The 23,981-nt window shown below is 30.0% G+C and overlaps 3 protein-coding genes across 5 annotated transcripts in view; 2 read left to right on the top strand and 1 right to left on the bottom strand.

The window, feature by feature from the left end:
* The window catches only part of LOC123272339, a 22,746-nt gene extending 12,588 nt beyond the window's left edge, over positions 1-10,158 (top strand). Inside the window, exons 5-8 of the mRNA XM_044739032.1 lie at positions 8,632-8,785; positions 9,111-9,300; positions 9,374-9,502; positions 9,557-10,158. Of these exons, the coding sequence (XP_044594967.1) occupies positions 8,632-8,785; positions 9,111-9,300; positions 9,374-9,502; positions 9,557-9,747 (664 nt within the window). The 3' untranslated portion in view covers positions 9,748-10,158. The remainder of the gene's footprint in view (positions 1-8,631; positions 8,786-9,110; positions 9,301-9,373; positions 9,503-9,556) is intronic.
* A 33-nt stretch (positions 10,159-10,191) lies between these two features.
* LOC123272341 lies at positions 10,192-18,687 on the top strand. Of its 2 annotated transcripts, none has more exons than XM_044739035.1 (9): positions 10,192-11,715; positions 11,784-13,515; positions 13,651-13,952; positions 14,032-14,284; positions 14,357-14,419; positions 14,485-14,688; positions 17,720-18,056; positions 18,146-18,373; positions 18,449-18,687. In XM_044739035.1, exons 3-9 carry the CDS (start codon positions 13,651-13,653, stop codon positions 18,490-18,492), a joined length of 1,431 nt encoding a protein of 476 aa, XP_044594970.1. In that variant the 5' UTR covers positions 10,192-11,715; positions 11,784-13,515; the 3' UTR covers positions 18,493-18,687. The 2 variants fall into 2 exon arrangements, with proteins under 2 accessions (XP_044594970.1, XP_044594969.1); XM_044739034.1 differs by having other exon boundaries at positions 10,192-12,010; positions 12,083-13,515.
* Positions 18,688-20,152: 1,465 nt separating this feature from the next.
* Positions 20,153-23,198, bottom strand: LOC123272338 (putative mediator of RNA polymerase II transcription subunit 24). 2 transcript variants are annotated; one of them, XM_044739031.1, is made up of 5 exons: positions 23,077-23,198; positions 22,797-22,973; positions 22,167-22,442; positions 21,236-22,076; positions 20,153-20,419 (listed from the first exon to the last, which is right to left on the bottom strand). In XM_044739031.1, the coding sequence occupies exons 1-5, from the start codon at positions 23,098-23,100 to the stop codon at positions 20,364-20,366; spliced, it is 1,374 nt and encodes a 457-aa protein (XP_044594966.1). In that variant the 5' UTR covers positions 23,101-23,198; the 3' UTR covers positions 20,153-20,363. The 2 variants fall into 2 exon arrangements, with proteins under 2 accessions (XP_044594966.1, XP_044594965.1); XM_044739030.1 differs by lacking the exon at positions 20,153-20,419 and having other exon boundaries at positions 20,894-22,076.
* Positions 23,199-23,981: the final 783 nt, after the last annotated feature.

The following is a 23,981-nucleotide window of genomic DNA, read 5'->3' as shown; positions in this document are numbered from 1 at the left end:
ATGTTAATTCACTAAACTATTAAACTGATTTGAATGAATTGAGAATTTAGAGTATAAATGAATTTACTATAATTATTTAGATTTACTGAATGATTTGAATATTTGATTGAATTTGAGATGTAAGTAAGAATTATCAAATTGATTAGCACAGAGTAGTCGTACTAGTACAGAAGTCCAAGCACAACTGTTGCTGCAGACCACGCGAGCCGGCTTCTCTACCGCTAACCAAGGCGCGCATGCGCGACGGCCATAGCGTGATACGATTATTCCCGAGTTTATACGATTATTCTCGAGTTTTGACGATTAAGCCCGAAGGCGTAATTCTTCTTATAAGTATTTGACTAGATCTCTTTTCTAGCGGACTTAAACAGACTTGATAAGAAACTGCAGCGCATAGTAAATAACTCTATAAGATTTATTTTTAATATAAAAAGAGATGAGCATATTACACCGTATAGACGTTCTTTAAACTGGCTTAATGTTAAATCAAGAAGAAGATATTTCCTTGCATGTCTTGTGTATAAAATTTTAGACACCGATAAACCAAAATTCTTACGACTCTTATTCAAAAATGAAGATGCTGATATAAGGAGGTCAGATAGGCTTGCATCAAAGAATAATAATATGTCATTCAAAATGCCAAACTTTACTACTTTAATTTATGAACATTCATTTATTGTGTCTGCCATACGTCTATGGCAAAAACTGCCAATAATAGAAATCACAAATTCATCCTCTCTTCAAATTTTTAAAAATAAAGTATATGAGTTTTTGCTTATTGAAGAAGCTGATCTTTAATCTTTGATATTATATATGTTTGCAATTTGTTATTCTCAGATATTATATAAATTATGGTCTCTTGTATAAATTTTTATAAATTTTTATATACATTCCTACAGGATATCATTTAGTATGGATATTCTTGTATATTGTACTCTCTTTAACTACATAAAATTACTTTTACTTTGTTATTTTATGATACTTTATAGTACTTAGTGATTAATTAAATAAATTCTTTTTTTTATGTAACATTAAATGTAATTGTTATGTAAAAATTCTTTGCCATTGGGCTTTATGCCTTGGCATATAAATAATATAAATAAAAAATAAAATATTCAAAAATCGTAATAAATATTCAAAAATCTGAAATCCATCTCAGAAACATATTAAATTCACCTAAAAATCATCTTCAATTCATCCAAAATTCGTCGGTAGACTCAAAAACGTTTTAAAATCGTCTTAAATTCATCTAAAATTTATCTAACATCCATCTGAAATTTTAAAATTCATCTGAGATTTTTAAGTTTTCTTACAATTATCCCAACAATCGGGATCGAATAGAATTTCCTATTCGATTCCATTCGACTCAATGCAACTTGTGAGACGCCAGTTTTTCTATTCGTTTCGATTCGATTTAATCCGACTTGTTGGTAAAGACAAAAAAGAAAAACTTTTTTACCAATTTTGAAACATTCTTGTATACCAGCTGTTAACTTCACGATCTATATTTGTTCGTAACATTTTTTTAAATAACAGATGAAAATTATAAAAAGTTTTCGTTAGATAGCTTTTGTTAATAAAAAAAAACTAACAAGAAGTAATATTAAACAAATAAAGTTTTTTCCTTCACCAATTTGTTTAACCTTTTTAATTTGTCACCGACGTAAATCGTTAATAACAATGTGAAGATTAACAATTTCTTAATTTTTTTAACGCAAATTTATTTTAAAGCTTTCGAAGATGGTCCCATCAACGGAAGACTATCTAAGATTTGTAGTTAATGGGAATATGTCATTGTCCCAGCTGAGCAATGTCCCAGTTGATCAATGTCCCATTTTTTATTGTCCCAGTCAGCGAAAATCAAACTAGCGGCCTCTGGTAATTAAAAATAACTATAAAAATTTAATTTTCGTTATCGGAGAAATTTTTTTTACAGATGGCGCTGATTTGCGGAAAAATGAAAATATTGAAATAAATATATCTGAGTGATTTTCTTCATAGCTTTTGACTTTTAATACTGGTGCTTGAAACTTTTAGAGGTATCCACAGTACACTGGTACTTTGGACGAACTTCGAATGTTTATTCCAGGTCTTTCCCTCCATAGGTTTTTATTGTAATTACTACCAGTGGATTTTTTAATCAACCCTAAATGCACCGACGACCTTTTCGAATTGATACCTCTACACCAGGTCTTTCCCTCCATAGGTTTTTATTTTTAATACTACAGGTGGATTTGTTAATCAACCCTAAATGTACCAATAATCTTACCAAATTGATACCTCCACTCCAGGTCTTTGCCTCCATAGGTTTTATTCTAAATACTACAGGTGGATTTCTTAATCAACCCTAAATGTACCAACGACCTTACCGAATTGATACCTCCACTCCAGGTCTTTGTCTCCATAGGTTTTATTTTAAATACTACTAGTGGCTTTCTTAATCAACCCCAAATGTACCAACGACCTTACTGAATTGATACCTCTACTCCAGATCTTTGCCTCCATAGGTTTTTATTATAAATACTACAGTTGGATTTATTAATCAACCCTAAATGTACCAACGACCTTACCGAATTGATATCTCCATTCCAGGTATTTGCCTACATAGGTTTTTATTTTAAGTACTACAGGTGGATTGTTTAATCAACCCTAAATCTACCAATGATCTTACCAAATTGATACCTCCACTCCAGGTCTTTGTTTCCATAGGTTTTATTATTAATACTACAGGTGGATTTCTTAATCAACCCTAAATGTACCAATGACCTTACCGAATTGATACCTCCATTCCAGGTCTTTGCCTCCATAGGTTTTTATTTTAAATACTACAGGTGGATTTTTAATCAACCTAAATCTACCAATGACCTTACTAAATTGATACCTCCACTCCAGGTCTTTGTCTCCATAGGTTTTGATTTTTAATACTACAGGTGGATTTCTTAATCAACCCTAAATGTACCAATGACCTTACCGAATTGATACCTCCATTCCAGGTCTTTGCCTCCATAGGTTTTTATTTTAAATACTACAGGTGGATTTCTCAATCAACCCTAAATCTACCAGTGACCTTACCAAATTGATACCTCCACTCCAGGTCTTTGCCTCCATAGGTTTTTATTTTAAATACTACAGGTGGATTTCTTAATCAACCTTAAATCTACCAATGACCTTACCTAATTGATACCTTCACTCCAGGTATCAGTCGCCATAGGTTTTATTTTAAATACTACTGGTGGTTTTCTTAATCGACCCTCATATATATATATATATATATATATATATATATATATATATATATTTACCGAAGTCAAGTTTGAAGATACTATATATATCATATGTGTCGTCTTGAAATTATTTAGATATGCCAATATTCGAAAAGTTTCAAAATTATAAAAACTTATATTTCTCACTTTCTAACTCGAATAACTTTGGAATGGTAAAACTTATTGAATCTCTGTTAGTTGAATCTTAAAGCTCTTTAAATAAGCTTCAATTTGAGTACCATATCATATGTGTAGTCTTAAAAGTAAGTCCTATTCCGCTATGCTAAATATGAAATTTGCTGTTGCACTCATTTTTATTTATAATGAAATCTACTTCCATTTCGGCTGTCGAATAGCACTTTTTTTAAATACTACCGGTGATTTTGTTAACCAACCGTAAATGCACTAATGAAACTGATACGTTTACTCCATGTGTCTATTTTGATAGGTTCCCATTTTAAATAATATAGATTAATTTCTTAATGAACTCCAAATATATTGACGACTTGACCGAGTTCATACGTCTACTTCAAGTGTTTCTGATACTTCATCCTATTAATTATTATGTTTATAGTAAGTTTTAGTTTAAATTTATTGAAGTTAAGATGTTGAAAATTCAGGATTACATTACGTATATTGTTTTCATTTTGTTTTCCCTGCAGGTTTATATTTGGAATTTTACTTTTATGTAAGTGGCAGAGTTAGCCGAGCGGCACACGTTTGATTTGGGCGATCACCCAGGTAAGCAGCATTGAGCGTGGTCGCACATCCAAGTAATAACCACGCTTAATGCTGCTTACCTGGGTGATCGCCCAAATCAAACGTGTGCCGCTCGGCTAACTCTGCCACTTACATAAAAGTAAAATTCCAAATATAAACCTGCAGGGAAAAACAAAATGAAAACAATATACGTAATGTAATCCTGAATTTTCAACATCTTAACTTCAATAAATTTAAACTAAAACTTACTATAAACATAATAATTAATAGGATGAAGTATCAGAAACACTTGAAGTAGACGTATGAACTCGGTCAAGTCGTCAATATATTTGGAGTTCATTAAGAAATTAATCTATATTATTTAAAATGGGAACCTATCAAAATAGACACATGGAGTAAACGTATCAGTTTCATTAGTGCATTTACGGTTGGTTAACAAAATCACCGGTAGTATTTAAAAAAAGTGCCATTCGACAGCCGAAATGGAAGTAGATTTCATTATAAATAAAAATGAGTGCAACAGCAAATTTCATATTTAGCATAGCGGAATAGGACTTACTTTTAAGACTACACATATGATATGGTACTCAAATTGAAGCTTATTTAAAGAGCTTTAAGATTCAACTAACAGAGATTCAATAAGTTTTACCATTCCAAAGTTATTCGAGTTAGAAAGTGAGAAATATAAGTTTTTATAATTTTGAAACTTTTCGAATATTGGCATATCTAAATAATTTTAAGACGACACATATGATATATATAGTATCTTCAAACTTGACTTCGGTAAATAAATAAATAAATAAATATATATATATATATATGAGGGTCGATTAAGAAAACCACCAGTAGTATTTAAAATAAAAACCTATGGCGACTAAGACCTGGAGTGAAGGTATCAATTAGGTAAGGTCATTGGTAGATTTAGGGTTGATTAAAAAATCTACCTGTAATATTTAAAATAAAAACCTATGGAGGCAAAGACCTGGAATGGAGGTATCAATTCGGTAAGGTCATTGGTAGATTTAGGGTTGATTAAAAAATCCACCTGTAGTATTTAAAATAAAAACCTATGGAGGCAAAGACCTAGAATGGAGGTATCAATTCGGTAAGGTCATTGGTACATTTAGGGTTGATTAAGAAATCCACCTGTAGTATTAAAAATAAAAACCTATGGAGGCAAAGATCTGGAGTGGAGGTATCAATTCAGTACGGTCGTTGATACATTTGGGGTTGATTAAGAAAGCCACTAGTAGTATTTAAAATAAAACCTATGAAGGTAAGCACCTCGAGTTAACGTATTAACTCGGTAAGGTCGTTGGTACATTTAGGGTTGATTAAGAAATCCACCGGTAGTATTTAAAACAAAACCCATGGAGGCAAGGACCTGGTGTAGAGGTATCAATTCGAAAAGGTCGTCGGTGCATTTAGGGTTGATTAAAAATCCACTGGTAGTAATTACAATAAAACCTATGGAGGGAAAGACCTGGAATAAACATTCGAAGTTCGTCCAAAGTACCAGTGTACTGTGGATACCTCTAAAAGTTTCAAGCACCAGTATTAAAAGTCAAAAGCTATGAAGAAAATCACTCAGATATATTTATTTCAATATTTTCATTTTTCCGCAAATCAGCGCCATCTTTAAAAAAAATTTCTCCGATAACGAAAATTAAATTTTTATAGTTATTTTTTTAATTACCAGAGGCCGCTAGTTTGATTTTCGCTGACTGGGACAATAAAAATGGGACATTGATCAATTGGGACATTGCTCAGCTGGGACAATGACATATTCCCGTAGTTAATAATAATCGAACTCCAATGTTAATATTCAAACTACATAAAATTACTAATTAACTTATGTATAACTTATTGAAATTTCGTGATAAAAAATTTTTATTGATGGATTATTGTCCTGTTATGTATTCTGTAAGTTCGTAAATGTTTTCAAATTTTAATTTTGACAACATTTTTTAATCATTTTTTTTGTTAAACTGTTCAAAGTGAATATAGCTTTCGCAAGCCTGAGTAATCGTTTTCGAAGGTATTAATATTGATGTTTTTCTCAGATGGTTAAGAAAATACGGCCATAAACGGGTGCTCTGATTTACGTAAGCCACGCCTAATTTGGCCACTTTATTAATAAAAATTATTTTAACAAATTAAATGTGAAATTTACGAAACGAAAAAATTTAGGGACTTACAGGATAGATTAATAAATAATACTTCGCCAAAAAAAATTTTATCAGAAATTTTCAATTAGTTATGCAATAGTTAATTAATATTTTGTTCTCCTTAAACATGAACATTGCATGCGTGACATTGCTTAACTATAAATTTGAGATTTTTTTCTTTTATTGGAGCAATTTATGGAGCAATTTATTGACGTTTCTGTATTATAAGAAATTGCATAGAAATATTTTTTTTAATACTATCTCTTATTATTAACAAAATTGTTATAAACGATTGCACTGTTTATAAGATATTTGAAAACTTTTTTATGGAATTTCAATTTTCGATACAAATAATGATTTTTAGAAAAAAAATTATTTCTTAAAAAAATTTTTTTATTGCTTAAAAACGCGTTTGTTAATTAATAATTATTTTCTTCCACTACTAATTAAAATTAAGGAACCATTTTTTTAAATCAATGTTTTACACTTCTAAAATCGTGTTTTACACAATAAAAAAATTTTCGTTTTATTTAATTTTTCATTGTTTGTGTAATAAATAATTCGTTATAAACAAATAAATGTTTACTTTATATTTTTTCCTGTTCTACTTAATGTAACAAAGCAGACTTGATTTTAGTTTTTTCTTAAAAATTTTTTTTTCAATTTCTAATTTACATTCTTTGTAATTTTGTCATTCAGCAATGCTTATACGGGTCAAGATTAGATTGCCCTTAAAAAAATAAAAAATTATGACTTTTCAGTTTCATATTAACAATTTATCGATTTTTAGATGAAAAAGTTCAACAAGTAATTTTACAAAAATAATTTCTTTAAAATTATTAATAATCAATTTTTTTTTTTCATCAAAAGATACATTAAAAATTTTTTTTGATTTTTATCTCCTTTTTTTTGAAAATGTGTTTTAAACAAATGAATGGTTTATACTTAAAAATTTTTTTTAATCTTAATGTTTAATCAAAACTATGATTTCCAAAAAAAAAAAACATTCCTTATAAAATTTGTAAGTACAAAAAATCGCATTTGTTACTTAACAGTTGTTTTGTACCACTAACAAATATTTAGGGACCACTTTTTTAAAACAATCATTATATATTTGTCTTGTTTTTTGATAATAAAAAATTGTTGGGAATTATCCAAAAATATTTTAACAGAAAAATTAAAAATTCTTCTAAATTTCATACAAATATTTCTTAGTCATCGTAAATTTGTCTTAAATTCGTTTCGAATTCGGTTACATTTTAGATCTAAAGCACTAAACAAATTCATAATGGACTTTTTGTACACAGGTATCAATAATATATTCAGTCAAATAAACCGTTTTCTTATAATCATTCCTTTAATATTCAACTATTTTTTTCAATTATATATATCGAAATATGACTTTTATAACCACCACTAATAATAATATTTGAACAAAAATAAGTATTTATTTTTAAAAAAATTTTCATGTGCAACAAAAAAGCGTATCTTAACATTTTTCCCTTAATTCTCTCATTTAAAAGTTGTTTGACATTGAAGTTCAACATTTATCCAAATTCAATATCAAATAACTTTTGAATGAGTGGATTTAGAGAAAAATGTTAGGATACCCTATTTGTAGCACATGAAAATTCATTTAAAAACCACCGAGATCACGAGCAAGATCCCCATCAAGAACATAAGCAAGATTACGATCAAGATCATGAGCAAGATCGCAATCGAGATTACGAGCAAAATCATGAGCAAGATTGCAATTGAGATTACGAGCAATATCATGAGCAAGGTCACCATCAAGAGCATGTGCAAGATCACTTCCAAGATCATGAGTGTGACAGGCAAAAAAATCGTAAGCATGATCACGAGCTAGATCATGCTCAACATGAGCAACAAGATCTGAAAGATCATGAGAAAGATCGACACAAAGATCGCGAGCGATATCATGAGCAGAATCGCCAGAAAGATCGTGAACAAGACCATGAGCAAGATTACCATAAAGATCGGATTCATTTAAGTAAATTTTGAATTGATTTAAGATGAATTTAAGATATTTTTAAAAACATCTTTAATTTAATTTAATTTAAAAATCGTAATAAATTCATCTAAAATCCATTCAAAACTTATCTAAAATCCATCTCAGAAACATCTTAAATTTTTAGAAAATTCATCTAAAAATCATTTTAAATCCATCTTTTCACTCTAAAAAACGTCCTAAATTTTTATCTTAAACACTTATCTAAATTTCATCTTGAATATATTTTAAAAATATCAAAAACTTCTTAAAAAACGTCTTCAATTAATCTGAAAGTCATCAAAAATTCATCTAAAATCCATCTTGAATTCATCTAAAAGTCATCTTAAAAACGTTTTAAATTCATCTCAAAGTCATCTTAAAAACTTCTTAAATTCATCCAAAATTTATTTTTTACTCATTTTAAAAACATCTTACATTTATCCGAAATCTATTTTAAAATGATTAATAGCTATGGAGAATTTCGACATTTTTGTATTGGCGACATGAATGGGATTCTAACATCTTATGAGAAATTCGAAAACAACATAGTTGCTGGTCAAACATTCAATTTAGATTTAATGGAATCTGAAATAGTGCTTAGCCATTTTTGTAATGGACAAAGGGTAATTTTATTTGTATTTACTTTATGGCTTTTAATTAAATTTTAGTATATTGTGCAACTAGTGCGACAACGTCGCACGAGTTGCACATACTATTTTTTATTACAAATGCGGCGATAAATAGCATTTGTGTGTGTGTGTGTGTGTGTGTGTGTGTGTGTGTGTGTGTGTGTGTGTGTGTGTGTGTGCGTGCGTGTGTGTATGTGTGTTAGAAAACTTTATTTTATTCGATTTTCAAATTTATATAAGATATAATAAGAAAAAGAAAACTTTTAGTAATATTATTAGTGCTTCCCACCTCTAATGGTTAATACCTTTTTTTTTAAAGATCTCAGCATTGTCTTATTGTAATGGTAGAACGAATTTTCATTATTGCCTAATAACATTCGAAAGCGACCGTTTGTCTAATATTAAGTACATCTATATATCACCATCATTACTTACTGTGCCAAGGTTATTACGTCCTACTTTGAAAAATATAGTTGTTCCAACAGATGCCTTTTACTTTGGAATCGGGAGTAAGTTTTAAGGTTATCGTCTAAATTTAAACATTAATTATCTAATAACATAAATTAATACTTACCATTGTAGAGAACAAAATCGGATCAACTCATCATTGTTATGATAGATGGTATAGAATTGACTTGACCAAATACTTCGGATGCTGTATCACGTCGATGATGATCCACGCACAAATTCTAATATTTGGTCTGGAAGATGGTAAGCCAATATAAATTTTTGCCAATTAATTATTTATCTGTTATATTTTTATAGGTTCTATTTACATGCTTCATATTGAACATTACAATGACATTTTATCGTTGAAAAAGAAAAAACTCAGAAACGCCATAAAGATCGAGGTGGACACTCTACCTATTATTAAATTGAATATCTTAGAAGTTGACAAAAAAACTTGTATTATTGCAAGTACAGAATCTAGAGTTTACTTAATCAATTTTTTCTAGAGACTTATTCATTTGGAACTTTTAACTTTTATTGTGAAAATCACAAATTGCTGTATAAGTTGTGTGTAATTATATAATAATACTATCCAGCAATGCACACAATAAAAATTCTAAGAAAAATTTGCTGTATCACTATTTAAATGTTGTAATGCTTTGGGCCAAGCTTGAGAAGAATTGGTGCAGACTTGGGCCAATTCTGGGCCCATCGCACTTTCCTACATGGGTAATGTACATTAGCAAAGCAGTTTTGGGCATTATTGTACTGTTATCGTTATGGATAATGATAATCCCAACAAAAACAGTTTCACTGTATACGATTGCGCCAAGTCCACGTTCATTGAATACCGCCAGAAATGGTAAAATTAATGTTTACAAAAAAAAATGAAATAAAAAAAAACCAAGTTTCAGTTATACGCTCATAACTATTTAAAAAAATTCCGTTACAAATTTAAAAGATGGGAAAAAATTTTTTTCTTAACGTACTTGGCGTGCGTCATTGAGTACCCAAAATTTTTTCGGGCATATATTACTTATTTGTCTATTACCTCCTGCTCACCAATAACATATTTTGTCATTTATATTTTTGATTTTATCATTTGTTATGTCCTTCTCCTGGTGGCCACACGTGAATTTACTATTTTGAATCCAAATTACCAGGGTCCCACAGTAGAGAGGCTTGATGACGTCGATTGGCTGCTCCCCTCCCAAGTAGACTTCAGCTTGAAGTGTTGGCCACGTGCTCGCTCCTTCCGACTATGCTGGATACCTGAGTCTGACAAGAGAATTTCCCAACTCCCTAATGACTGGGAACCTTTTTAGAGACCTGACGGCCAGACTATATTGTCCTTAAGTAAGGGTCAATAATCCGCCCAGACTGTCCTTTTGTAATACAATATTTATGGCACATAGATAGTTTATTGATACTTAAAATATAATCTGTAAAAAGTCTAATAGAACTTAAGCCTACGACAATAGGAACTATCCCGAATACTAAAAAACTCATAGCTATATATTTTACTCCAATCCTATTACAATAGTGTCCTATCTCTTTACGATACTTATTCTAATTACAATGGATGGGAAATTTCTAGAGAGTGACCAGACGACTAAAATATTAATGGGATTTTCCCTAGCGTTCTCTCAATTATTTTATAATATTCTAAATTTCTCGCGCTATAAGTTATCATAATTTATTCTCGCGTGATGGCGCCTCAAGCGACCAAGTAAACCGTGATATAACATCACACGTCCCTCCTTACCTAAAAAGGTGTTACCATTAGTAACAGCTTTTTCTTTTATAATTTTCTCCTTTTTTTTTTTTATATTTAGATATAATATTATAATTTTAAATACATACTAAACTTAAAATACTAATAATCCATTTAGTTGAATTCGCGATACTGCTAACAACAATTTAAAAGTTTGCTTATTCTAGGTTGACAAACGGTTGATTAAATTACATACTAAACTCTATTATCTATCGTATACTTAATTATCTCTGAAAGAAATTAACAGTGTTACAGGTCATACTCGTCACCGGATGTGTCAGACTCGACTTCTACACGAATATGAGCTAGTTTTAATTTATCTGTATGAACTATTTTAGTTTTCTGTCCCTTTAATGCGATTTTAACGTTACGATCAGACAGGACTTCAATAATTTTATAAGGTCCGTCCCATTGGGGGTCAAATTTAGAAACTCTAGGTTCTTTAAGAAGTAAGACCATATCATTAACATGAAAAATACGCGGATTTTGTTTCCGATCATAATAGGTTTTACTAATATTTTTAGCCCTTTCGAGATTTGCTACAGCGTTGGCTTGAGTACCTGAGATTCTAGCGAACAAATCGTTAAAGTAATCGTTATAAGTTGTAGGGATTTCCTCTTCGGCAAACTCAGAAGGGATGCGAGCCTTTTTCCCAAAAATTAATTCATAGGGGGTGTATCCCGTTGATTCATGAACTGAGGTATTATACGAAAACATCGCGAATTTAACCCATTCGTCCCAATCTTTAGCCTTGCAATAATGTTTTAGATATTCAACAAAGACGTGGTGAGCTCTTTCAAGAGACCCTAGAGACTGAGGCCTAAAGGCAGTTGATTTTATTTGTCGAATTTTAAATACTCTACAGAATAACTTTAAAGTGTGACTAATGAAATTTGAACCTTGATCAGTGTGAATTACTTTAGGACACCCAAACCGACAGATGAAGTTATTAGCGAAAGCCAAGGCAATAGTGGTAGCATCAATAGTAGCAACTGGTATGGCGTCTGAATATTTAGTTAAATTATCTTGAATGGTGAGTAAATACTTGTTTCCATTTTTAGTCACAGGTAAAGGTCCAACAATGTCCATTTGAACTTTATCAAACGATTCCCGAGGGGTGTCTGTTATTTTCATGGGTTGTCTAGTTTTAACTCTGACAAGCTTGTTTTTCTGACAGCTATCGCAAGTACGTACAAATTGTTCAATTTGAGCTTTCATATTATTCCAAAAGAAATCTTGTCGGATGCGGTTGTATAATCTAACGACTCCAGGGTGACCTCCTACAACAGACTCGTGGTATTCGCGAATAATGTTCGGTCTCTCGCGTTCGGGGGGGAAACGGATATCACCTAAACAGAATGTGAAAGTGCACCCATCATTAGGGAAGTGTTGTTTAATATTTTTAACAAAATGACTCCACTCTGCATTACTTAATCCATTATTTTTTCTTTGAGGGATGCTTACTGTTTTTATTTGCAAATGTACGAGGAGAGTTCTGAGTGAAAGAACAGCATTTTCAATATCTTTGGGGTCAATGCAATCATTCGAAGTTCTTTTAACAATTAAATGAAAAATAAAGTGATCGTTCCATCGCGACGCAATAGCTGTTCCAGGTTCTTCGGCATTGTTAATTATTTCGCGGACAGAGAATTTGTTTTGATTTAAAAGGTCTCTAGAAGTTTCTGGGAGGAACTTTCCATCAACGGACGTGAAATGTGCTAAGTTGTCTTTACGCATAGATATTTTATCACGGGTGGTAGTTACGTAAGAAGGGGTATTAATAAAGATGGATCGGATTAGGGTTTCGTCAAGCTTTACTCTTTTACTCGATTGAAGTTCGTCAATATCAATGTTATTTTTGTGTTCTACATGTGTTTCATCTCTCTCGGACCCACCTTGCAAAATATACGCTTCACCGGGAACTACCTGTCCCAAACCAATCGATGGGGAGTTCAAGTTACCTCCCGCCTCCCCCCTGGCTTCCAAAAGGTTACCCTTAAGGTTACCTCGGGATGGAGACCTTCCACTAGGGGTACAGTTTATAGACGCACGACGTCTTTTTGTTGGTAGGCTCTCAATACCGGGAACTACCTGTCCCAAAACAATCCTTGAGGAGAACAAGTTACCTCCCTCCCTCCTCACTGGTCCTGGATATGCACGTCCAAGGCCACCAGATCTTGGAGTCCTCCTCACTGGTCCCGGATATACAGGTCCAAGGGCCACCAGGTCTTGGAGTTTGTCCCCACCCGACACCTGCAGCGTGTCGTGGGCAAAATTAACCTCCTGACCCTGCGTACGCTCATAACTATATATAAATTATTATCGCGAGTGAGCTTCGGTGTGTGGTTATCTTTTGTACGCTACTCATAAATTTGAATTTGAATAATTGGTCCCAATGAAACCAAACGACCGATTGTTTTTGTTTTAAGATAAAAAAATTATTCTCCCAGTAAAACATGCGAGTCGTGACACCAATTACATAAATAAATAAATAATAACAGTAAGTATTGCAGTCCCAGTGTATGACCTACATTTAATAATTTTATAAATTTACTAAATTAATTTAATTCAAATTTATTTATAATCTAAATTTATAGTAATGTCTATCATGTATTAAATTAATTTATTATTTTAGATGATGCCGATTACATTACCCGGTAAATTTCCTGGAAGTTCAGTGTATCTTTTTGGGCCATACACATATCACAAAGATAAAAGATGTAAAATACCTTCATATAGGTGTACTTACCATAAAACTCATCATAAATGCCCAGTTGTAATAAAGAAAGAAAATAATAATTATGTCGAAAAATCAAGACACAATCATCCAAAGCCGCCAAACATTGAAGAAAAAAAAAAATTACATAGAATGATAGATGATGGATCTATCGAAACAAACTTATCAGCAAAAGAAATTTTTAATGAGCTTCGTCAAAGGTACTTCTTTAGTTTTTCCGATTGATAGATCATTAATTTTATAGTAATAACAGGAAGTAATGATATTTAATTTTTTCAGTGCGGAAAAATCCCAAATGCGACCTTCTGCAGTAAAAGTTAGAGTATCAAAGAAGAGAATTGCAAATTTACCCGTTGAACCTCAATATTTTTACGAGCTAAAGAACTCAATATCGACTTATAAAAAAACATCATGTCTTTTTCGTGGGATAATTGAAGCTGAGGATGGATCTACAGCAATAATGCTATGTCAGGAAGAGCTTATGAAGCATATTGGTGAAGTAAAAGAAATTCTAATCCAACAAACTTATGAGGTATTATTTAAAATCAAATTTTTAAAGCTACTGGCCCTGTTAATCAATTTTATCTTTTCATTTATTTGTTAGTGTGTCCCCGAAAAGCCATCTATAAATGAGCTATTAATTATTCATTTGAGGCGAAATAATATTGTAAGTTGCTTAGTGACTATTATTAAATTTTAAATAAAGTTAATGATTTATACTTTTCCTTGCAGGGTTTGCCGAGTATCTTTATTTTATGTGAGTCATCGACAGAATCACTGTACACAGCGATTTGGAAAAATCTTGTAGCTCGTTTTCCTGATATGGAAAACAATTTAGAAACAATTGTTTGTGATTACGACGTTTCATTGTACTCAGCGATCAACAAATCGTTGAATAAAGTAACATTAAAAGGCAACTGGCTCAATTATATTAGGATATGTATGCATAAACATGAGTAATTTTTAATACATTTTTATTAGCTTCACTTCCCAGTAAACACGTTTACGTCAATGTGACGTCAAAATGACATTGGGCTATGTCAGGATTTACGTAAGATACAAGTCACGAATGAGTCATATATGACTCATTATTTCACACTTCTTGACGTAAGATTCTGACGTAAAAATATGACGTAGTCATGACGTCAGTATTATGTCTCAATGACATTTATGACGTCAATATGACATACCTGTGATGTCTATATCATGATAATGATGTCATTATGACGTAAAAGTGATGTAAGTGATGTAAGAATTGTACCTCAGAAAAAATATTAAAAAAAAAATTTCTCAAAAATAAAAAGATGGCAATTTTGAAATTAATTATAGTGTTGTGGACTTATTACAAAGTTTGAAACACTAGTTATATGTTGATACTTGATGAAAAAATCCTGAAATATGCTGGGCTCGAACTTGGGTCCTCACGTATCGAAGTCTGGAACGCTGCTCACTTGTCCAAGTACGGTTCATGTTACGAAGCAAATAACTTATGTGATAAGCCTTACATGACGAAAAATGCTTATTTCATCATTTTTTCTGAGATTAAATGTATTTTAAGAGCTGGAATTGTATAAAATTCAAGTCTAATAATTTATACAATTTTATAAAATTTCATTAAACTCATGAAATTTTATAAAGTTCTATAAAACTTTGTAAAAACTCTTATAAAAGGCTCTCTAGTGAAACTTGTGGTAATGAATAGGCAATTTATAAATTTTCATAAGAATTGATTGAATCTTACACTTTCAAAAATTTTCGTCTAAAAGCGGACGCAGAGAACTTTAGACTCTCTGCGGACACAGAGAACTTTCACAGAGTGAAATTTTTTCAGAGTAAACGATGTATCCGTGTCATTTGAATATTTTCTAATACTTATTGATTTCTCAAGACTCGAATTTTTTTTTTATTTAATTTTTTCCGAAAATTTAGTATTTTTCATTTGGATTTTTCTTCTTCAAAATTTCAATTTACAAAATTTAGATTTTTTTTTTTTAATTTCAACTCTTTTAAGTATACCATTTTTTTAATCTATATTTCTTTTTAATTTCAATTTTTTTCGAAATTTGAATTTTTTTAATTTAACATACTAACAACATTATGAAACTTGATGTACACAGTAAAAAAATTTTGCGTCATTGTGTCAAAAATTTTTGTGTTAAAAATTTTTATGTTAAATATTTAACATTTTATTATGTTGATTTAACACAATAAATATTAAATTTACACTTAAAAAAGTTAAATATTTAACACAAAAATTTTTAACACTAAAGTTTTTGACGCAATGACGCAAAATTTTTTACTGTGTAAAATACTATTAGTCTCGTCAATAACAATCATGGAACTGTTTGAATTATTTCAAATACAATGTTTCATAAGTAGCAGCACTAATGTCAGAAAATTATTTTTCAAGTAATAGTGCAATATTTAAATGACTGACATTTAATTTCTTGACGCGAAATCATAAGAAATTATATGTTTACTCGCTTGACGGTTTAAAAATTTAGAGTTCATGCCACATTAATTGAACTCGGTATTTTGTTATCAGTTTCACACCAAATCATTTATACTGAATGAAGTCGAAAATATTTTTACAATGGATAAAAGTACCTAAATTCATGGAAAAAATATAAGTGAGAAACATATGCAACGAAAAAAAAGTATTTCTTGCACTAAGAAAATTTTGACGGAAGCTGAAGTTATATTGGAGCAAGAAGTGTTTTAGTGTCAAGATATTTTGACTTCATTCACGAAATTTTCAGTCATCTCTAATATATTCTTAGTCCAAAGAAATTTACCTTTGAGTCAAGATTTTTTTTCTGCAGTGTATGGAAACATACAATCAAAGATATAAAAAGTTTATATCCCACATGTATTTAATTTGTATGTTTTTTTCTTAAAAACGTAAATGAAAAATATTTTGTATGTTATTTGCTAATATGTTAGATATATTCATTAATATTATAAATTATAAATTTTTGTTATTAAGAGCGGACTTAAATTTGCAAGGTACCAGCTTAAATCAGCTGTTTACCTCTTTCTGATTCTTACTAAATTTTAAACCAATTTTCACTAATATTTAGCGATTAATTGTAAATTAGACATCTTATTGAAGAAGTTTTATATTTGATAAATTTTGATCAATCGATAATATTAAAAAAATACATCCCCCAAATTTTATCAATATTATGGAAAATAATCGTTTGTCACTGATTTAGAAAATGACTTTCAAATTACGTCAGTATTATGTACAATTGTGACAAATTATTGATGTTAAATAATGACTCACAGATGGTATCGGTATTACGTAAGACCGTGACTTGTCACTGATGTAAACACATGATATTAATCTTACGTCAAGATTACATTAAATAAACCGTGACTTGTCACTGATGTAAACGCATGATGTTAAACTTACGTCAAGATTACGTACAGCCGTGACTTGTCACTGATGTAAACGCATGATGTTAAACTTACGTCGTTATGACATACAATGATGGCATTAATGTTACGTAATATTGTAGTTTATATATTATGTCAGTTGTACGTAATATCTAACTCATTTCCGTTACATCATAGAGAAGTAATAAACTTACATCAGTATGATGTCAAAAATATATCATATATTTTTACATCATAATTGGATTACAAGACAGGTCAATTTTACGTCATATTTACGTAAAATATTGTGACATTCCTATGACTTATAAATGACGTCATATTGAAGTCATGTGTTCACTGGGTTGTATTTTTGTTTGTTTTATTGTAACTCACAAAGTAGTACCTTTTTTTGAATAGTATGCAGTGTCGTGGAATTGCCAGCTACTAATAGCGTGTTTTGAACTTTTTTTAAAATTATATTTATTATTAATTCTGAAATATGTTATTATATAGTTCATTTTGGTTTTTTTATTCTATAATTCTGAGATAAAAACTGTTGAAAAATTAAATGTTTTATTTTTTATTGTAGTTGATAAGCCGATTTTGGAGGACAAAAGGACTTAAGTTCGATCTTCACCACGACATTCTCCGATATTGCTGGGCAATTCCGCTGTTAGCAGCTAATCGATTTAAAGAAGAATTTGACGAAATAAAAGCTACGATCCGAGATACTGAAGAATGTTATGAAGAAGATGAAGGACATTTACTTTCATTCATTCAACATCTTCAAGATTGGTTATTACCACAAGCTGGAGCAGTTTCTTTTTACAATAATCCTGACGAAGCAATAAATATAAGCGAAGATTTTACCCGGCACATGGCAAATAATCTGGGAGGTTACAGACCAGGCATATTCTCGTATTTAGGTATAATTTTCTTTCAATGCTAGAGTATTTCTTTAATTAATGGAACAATTGTTATAATCATACATATCGAATATTATTTCATATTTTAGAAAGAATAAGAAGAATAAATGTCGAAAGCATGAGTCGATGGGAAAAATTAGAAAATGGAGCCGAATTACGTGGGTTGGAAAAGTTTCGTTTCATTTCAATCAATGACAATATCAAAGACAAACTTTTACGGCTTAACTATGGAGAGTTAATAATGTTGGAGTTTTTACAAACTGCAATAGAATCCAATGTTAACGAAGAAATTATTAATCAGCTTCACTCACCACAATGTAAGATCGGTTACAAAATTGAATTATTTTAATCATACAAAACAAAAGTAACATATTCTTTTGATATTATTTTAGATTGGAACGACAACAAACAATTACGGAATGAACGAATTGAGTAGAAAGTTTCGTGATAAATATTTTTAACCCTTCACTACCCACGTTCTTTTTAGTGTCTCACATGCACTGCAGCGACATATTAGTTGAATATTGTTGCGTTTGAAATAATTCTCATAACGTGGGTACTGAAGGGTTAATCAGCTCAATTGTAATATAATGCATCGAATAAAATGTTAAAATTTTTTTATATTTCACTGCACTGAGAGAAAAATATGGTCAACTGAACTAGGAAAATCTAGTTAAATAGCATCACCACTATTTAATTGCAGTTCTTGTACCTAACATTATTTATTATATTGAACCCCAATAGATAGTTACTTAAACTATTTTCAGTTAAATATCAGCTTGATAGCCATCTTGATTAACTTTAATTCAAAAAACAGAAAAAATAATTCGGATAGCTCGGACCGGGAATCGAACCCGGATCTTTTGGTTACGAACTAAGGGCTCTTCCAGTTTAGCTATCTGAGACGTTGTCCGTAAAAACCTTTCAGTCACCTAATATCTTTTTGTTTAACACGATAACATAAACATATTTATTAAAATATAGTCGATATAACTATTTATCAATAGTTACTTAAACTAATGCATAGTTTGAGTAACTACAAAAAAAAAATTCAGAAAACTATATTTTCATAATTGTGATGTTATGATTCAGTTAACTATGCACTTTTCTCTCAGTGTGTAAACAATTCTCATAATTTCATTTTTCTCGCAATGTATCTATTAAATCTGCAATATTATTCAATTGAAATGTTTTTATAGTATCAGCTATTCATACTTGGTTGCTCTCGAAAATTCATCTGTTTGATTTGTACTCAAATGCTATTTCATTTGTAATATTTTCATTAATAAGCACATATTTAATGTGATTGGCTTACAATAATACTAAGTTCATCTTGAAGCACGAGATTAGTGTAAAGAGAAAAAATGCAGTAACTCGTGATATGAGCGAAGCACTGGCTGAAGACAAGAAGATGAGCAAAAAAGAAAAAGATGAGACAATACTGCGAAAGAGAAATGAAGACACTGATTACGAAGCAACAAATTTTTCGTTATTCTACAACAACGTTCTTTTCTTCGTGATTATCAATAATTTTTAATTGATGTTTATGTAATGAATATTATAAAAAACGTAAAATAAAAAAAAATAATTGAATTATAATCTTTTCTTTTTATGCTTAGCAATGTTTTAATAATTATAATATTGAAACCTTCAGGTATTCTTTAAATTAAATTTTTCCTCAAATCCTTTAAATATAATTAATTTGTATTCAAATACTGAAAATTAGATTCAGGTGTTTAAAAATTGTAGTATTATACATTTTTATTATAATTATTGATAATTGATAATAATCATTATTATTATTGAAGAATCACTTTATAGTTTTCAAATAAAAAAATTAAGTTAAAAAAAGTTTTATTCAAAAATTCAAAATGCATTTGTATTTTAATTTGAATAGTAATAATAGTGCCGCATATGCCTATACTGCTATTATTTGTTAATATTATTATTATGATTATTATTATTATTATTATATTAACTTCTATCTACACTGAAATGTGTAGCACTATAGTAAAATTACATATATTTAATTTACATAGAGATGTCAATGAATCGATTTATTTTAGACTAGAATAATTCTTCTACAATTTTAATAATTAATAGAAATCATTTTCACGTTTTTTATTTTTCATAGACTTATTTTACATAGAGATATCTTTCCTATACAAATATCCGCTAAAAGTATATTTCATAGAAATGTCGTACATAGTCAACTATACATAGAGATGTTTTCGTGGCTGAAATTTACTGTGTCCAGGCAAAATACATGGCGCTGACTGTAGAAGGAGGACGCTCGCTGTAGTAATGTCACGGCCTGAAAATTGGATACAGACACCAGAGCGCGCTACTGCTGCAGAGGTCCCCTATAAATTTAAAATTCTAATAAAATCTATATTTTCTAAAAATTTTTTTAAAACCACGATAACCCTAGCGGCACAAAATTTTTTTTGGTAATATTTTGTTAAAGTTAAGTTGATAATTATTAATTTTTGACTTTTTGTTAAATACAATTTACCAAAAAGTCAACAGTTTTTTCGTCTGACGCTTGGGAAAGAACGATTTTTAAAAACTGAATTGAAATAATCACATTTCAAATAAATATCGTTGACGCAATAAATTAAAAATTATATCTTAAAGAGAATAGCAATTATTAGAAATAGAAATGATAAATTAATTATTTCATTTGCAAGTTTACAAAATGTTCACTTTTTTGAGTTTTTAAATAGAAGTTTTTGTGTTAAAAAAGATATGCGAATAACTTTAGATATAAAAAATATTTATTATAAATATAATAATAAATATTTATTTTTATTCATATGGAAATTATTAATACGAAGATTGAAGCTAACAGCAATTAAGTTTAATTAAAGATAAGTACAGAATGACATACAAATATTATTTTTTCGCAAATTTTCGCATACGTTTAGTCATTATTTGACGATTGTTTACATTTCTATTAAAAAAATCGGTCAAAAAATGACCTCTCATCACAATGAAATTATTTATAATTTTTATCATAAATTCTTTGCGGTGTTTTTCACATCCAAGAATTGGTAAATTTTCGAGTTGTGAAATTTTTTCTAGTATTTGGAACATGGTGTTTGATCTAAAATTTTTAGTTCCAACAACTATTAATACTTGAATTTCCAATTGTCTTATTAGTAAGAATAAAGCCTCACTTGGATAAATTAAATTTCCATCGCTCATTTTTTCAATTAATTTATCTCGTTCCGTTGGCAATGAGGCAGTTAACATTTCTTTACAATCTAAACACTTCGTGAAACGAGAAACTTTTCTGGCCATGAATCCTGCAATGTATGAAACGACATGATCACTAGTATGCGTTATGTCATAATCATGATCTAATTGAACGTTATCATCATTTGAAATATTAGACCAATCTTTATTGTCAAAGGTATTATTAGCTAAGGGTGTCTCTGGCGACTTATCGTTATAGTTATCACTAGCATTAGTAGAACTATTATCATCATTATCATTATTATTATTAGGAGTAACATAACAAGCACTATTACTATTATTATTAGTATCAGCATCACAACAGTTAGATCTTTCACCATCACTTAAATTATCATCATTATTATCATCACAGTTATTTTTACTTTGACTAGAGTTTACATTTCTTTTATTAAAATCACTAACATCAGCAGTTTCATTGTTATCATTGTCATCACTTTCATCACTAGTTTCATCGACCCAATGCTCAAAAGGTAAACGTTCATTATTATCATTATTATTCAAAAATTTTGGGTTCTCGTTTGCCATTCCTGCTTCAACAATAGAGTCAATTTTGTCAAGCCAAATTTTTTTATTTTGACTAGATGCAGTTAATGACTCTTCAGTGTGCATCAGTGATTTCAGTAATTCCCCACCGGTGACGTTGGAACCCCTCGGTGGTGTTGCTAGGGAATAGCTACAGAGAAGACGGAAAACTTGGCCAAAAAGTATTGGATCCGGGTGGTCGTTACACCCACAAGCTGACCGCATGATTCCGAAAAATTTCTAAAATATACAACGATTAAAAAGAAAGCACTACAATTTTTCATATCAATAATAATAATTAATTCACAAATGAACTTCTATATATCTTACTTCCAAAGCATCTTGATTCAAGCGCGACGTCATCAGGTAATCATAATTACATTTATCATGTAAAAATTCTAATAATTCCAAAGTAGTTCCGAGAGTTACTTTAAAGCCAGTTAAAGTACTGGTTGTGATTGGAAACTCAAAATTCTCCTCAAAATTATCGAAATCATCAGCTTTATTAGCCTTCTTCTTCTTCTTTTTTTCAGCTTTTTGTTTTGTTATCTCCTCCTTAGCTTTTTTCTCCCAATCACGGAGATATTGATCAAAGTCAATAATAGCCTGGCGATTAAATAGATTATGAAATATTAGTTTCGGAATAAAAGCAATATTTTAGCGGTATAACGAAAAAAAAAAGTTATAAATTTTTTATACTAATAGAAAATATTTAAATATCATTTTTTATGTTGATAGGAAATATTTAAACATATAACCATGCAAATTAGTAATAAATTAAGCATTAGACATAATGATAAATAATATGATCCAGGTTATAGATTTTTACAAATTCATTTTTTTAATTTGCTCACTCTTAATTATCTGCAGTATCGTTTTATTGGCTGAAGCCTTAGAATATTGATGTCAAAAGACTGAAATTACGTAATCAGTATGTTATTTTAATATTTATTGAAATACCTTTCTCATTGAGCAGTTAGTGTCTGGACGTAAAGCGTTTTCTGGGGTTCGAGAGTTCATAGCTGTGATTACATTGTCAACTTTTTCCATTAAAGCTATTGTAGGTTCACAATCGTGCAGCTCATAACATTCATCTTTATACATGGACATAGCTACTCTCAATTGACGTGAAAATAACTGAAAAGAAACACATTCAACATTATAATGATTACAGGAGAGCTACAAACATTCATTAGTTTGTAAATAAGTAATTTTAAGTTTATAACAACATGAAAAACACCTGCGTTGCGAGCAAGACATTCATCTTTTGAAAACCTTCAGGTTTTAAATGATCCGAACAAAAACAGTTTCACTGTAAAAAATTGCGCCAAGTCCACGTTCATAAAACTCATCTCAATAACATTTGCACTTTACAAAAAAAATTAGGCTCGTTTCAATAATTTTCATTCTCTACAAAAAGATGTGAAATACAAAAAAATACCAAGAAACCGTCATAATGTTGAAAAAATTGAAATAAAATTTGTTAAAAATTAAAAAATTAAAAAATAAATTTTTTATCGTACTTGGCGCGCGTCATTGAGTACCCCAAATTTTTTCGGAAGCATGTCATCTTAAGAAAAAACGATTTCGCTTGTATATATATAATCATATTATATATTTATATAGATTTACATTAGGATACTGAACTCATTGAAAACATTGCTTAGTTTATTAATTATTAGTTTTAGTGAAAAAACCCATTTTTAAAATTTTTTTTAGATCTTTAGTGAAAACAACTGTCAATATAGTGGTGTGTTCAAGAAACCAGAAATTATATAAAATTTTTTGGTTTCTTTTTTTTTCAGCTTCGACATTAATCTTTAATGAAGAACCTTATGCAATATTAAAGCTTGATATTGCTTCGTTTAATTGTAATTAACACATTTTGATTGGCACTCATACCGCATTTTCCCAAAGTAGTCGGCCATATGTTTTATTTTTTAGTATATAAACACAATTCTCACAATGCAACCAACCCATCGTGTGCATGCGTATCAAATTGTACGCATGTAGTTTGCATAACTGCGTATGACATGTCGATTTGACCTAACTTTTCTAAAACTTATTATGAAATAATATAGGTTCACTTACTTATAAACAGGAATCTGTTTTACCGACTGATGGTAAAACAATTTGGGTATAACC

The sequence above is a fragment of the Cotesia glomerata genome, linkage group LG10 (genome assembly GCF_020080835.1).
Source record: "Cotesia glomerata isolate CgM1 linkage group LG10, MPM_Cglom_v2.3, whole genome shotgun sequence".
NCBI lineage: Eukaryota > Metazoa > Arthropoda > Insecta > Hymenoptera > Braconidae > Cotesia > Cotesia glomerata.
This window is presented reverse-complemented; position numbering and strand designations above follow the sequence as displayed.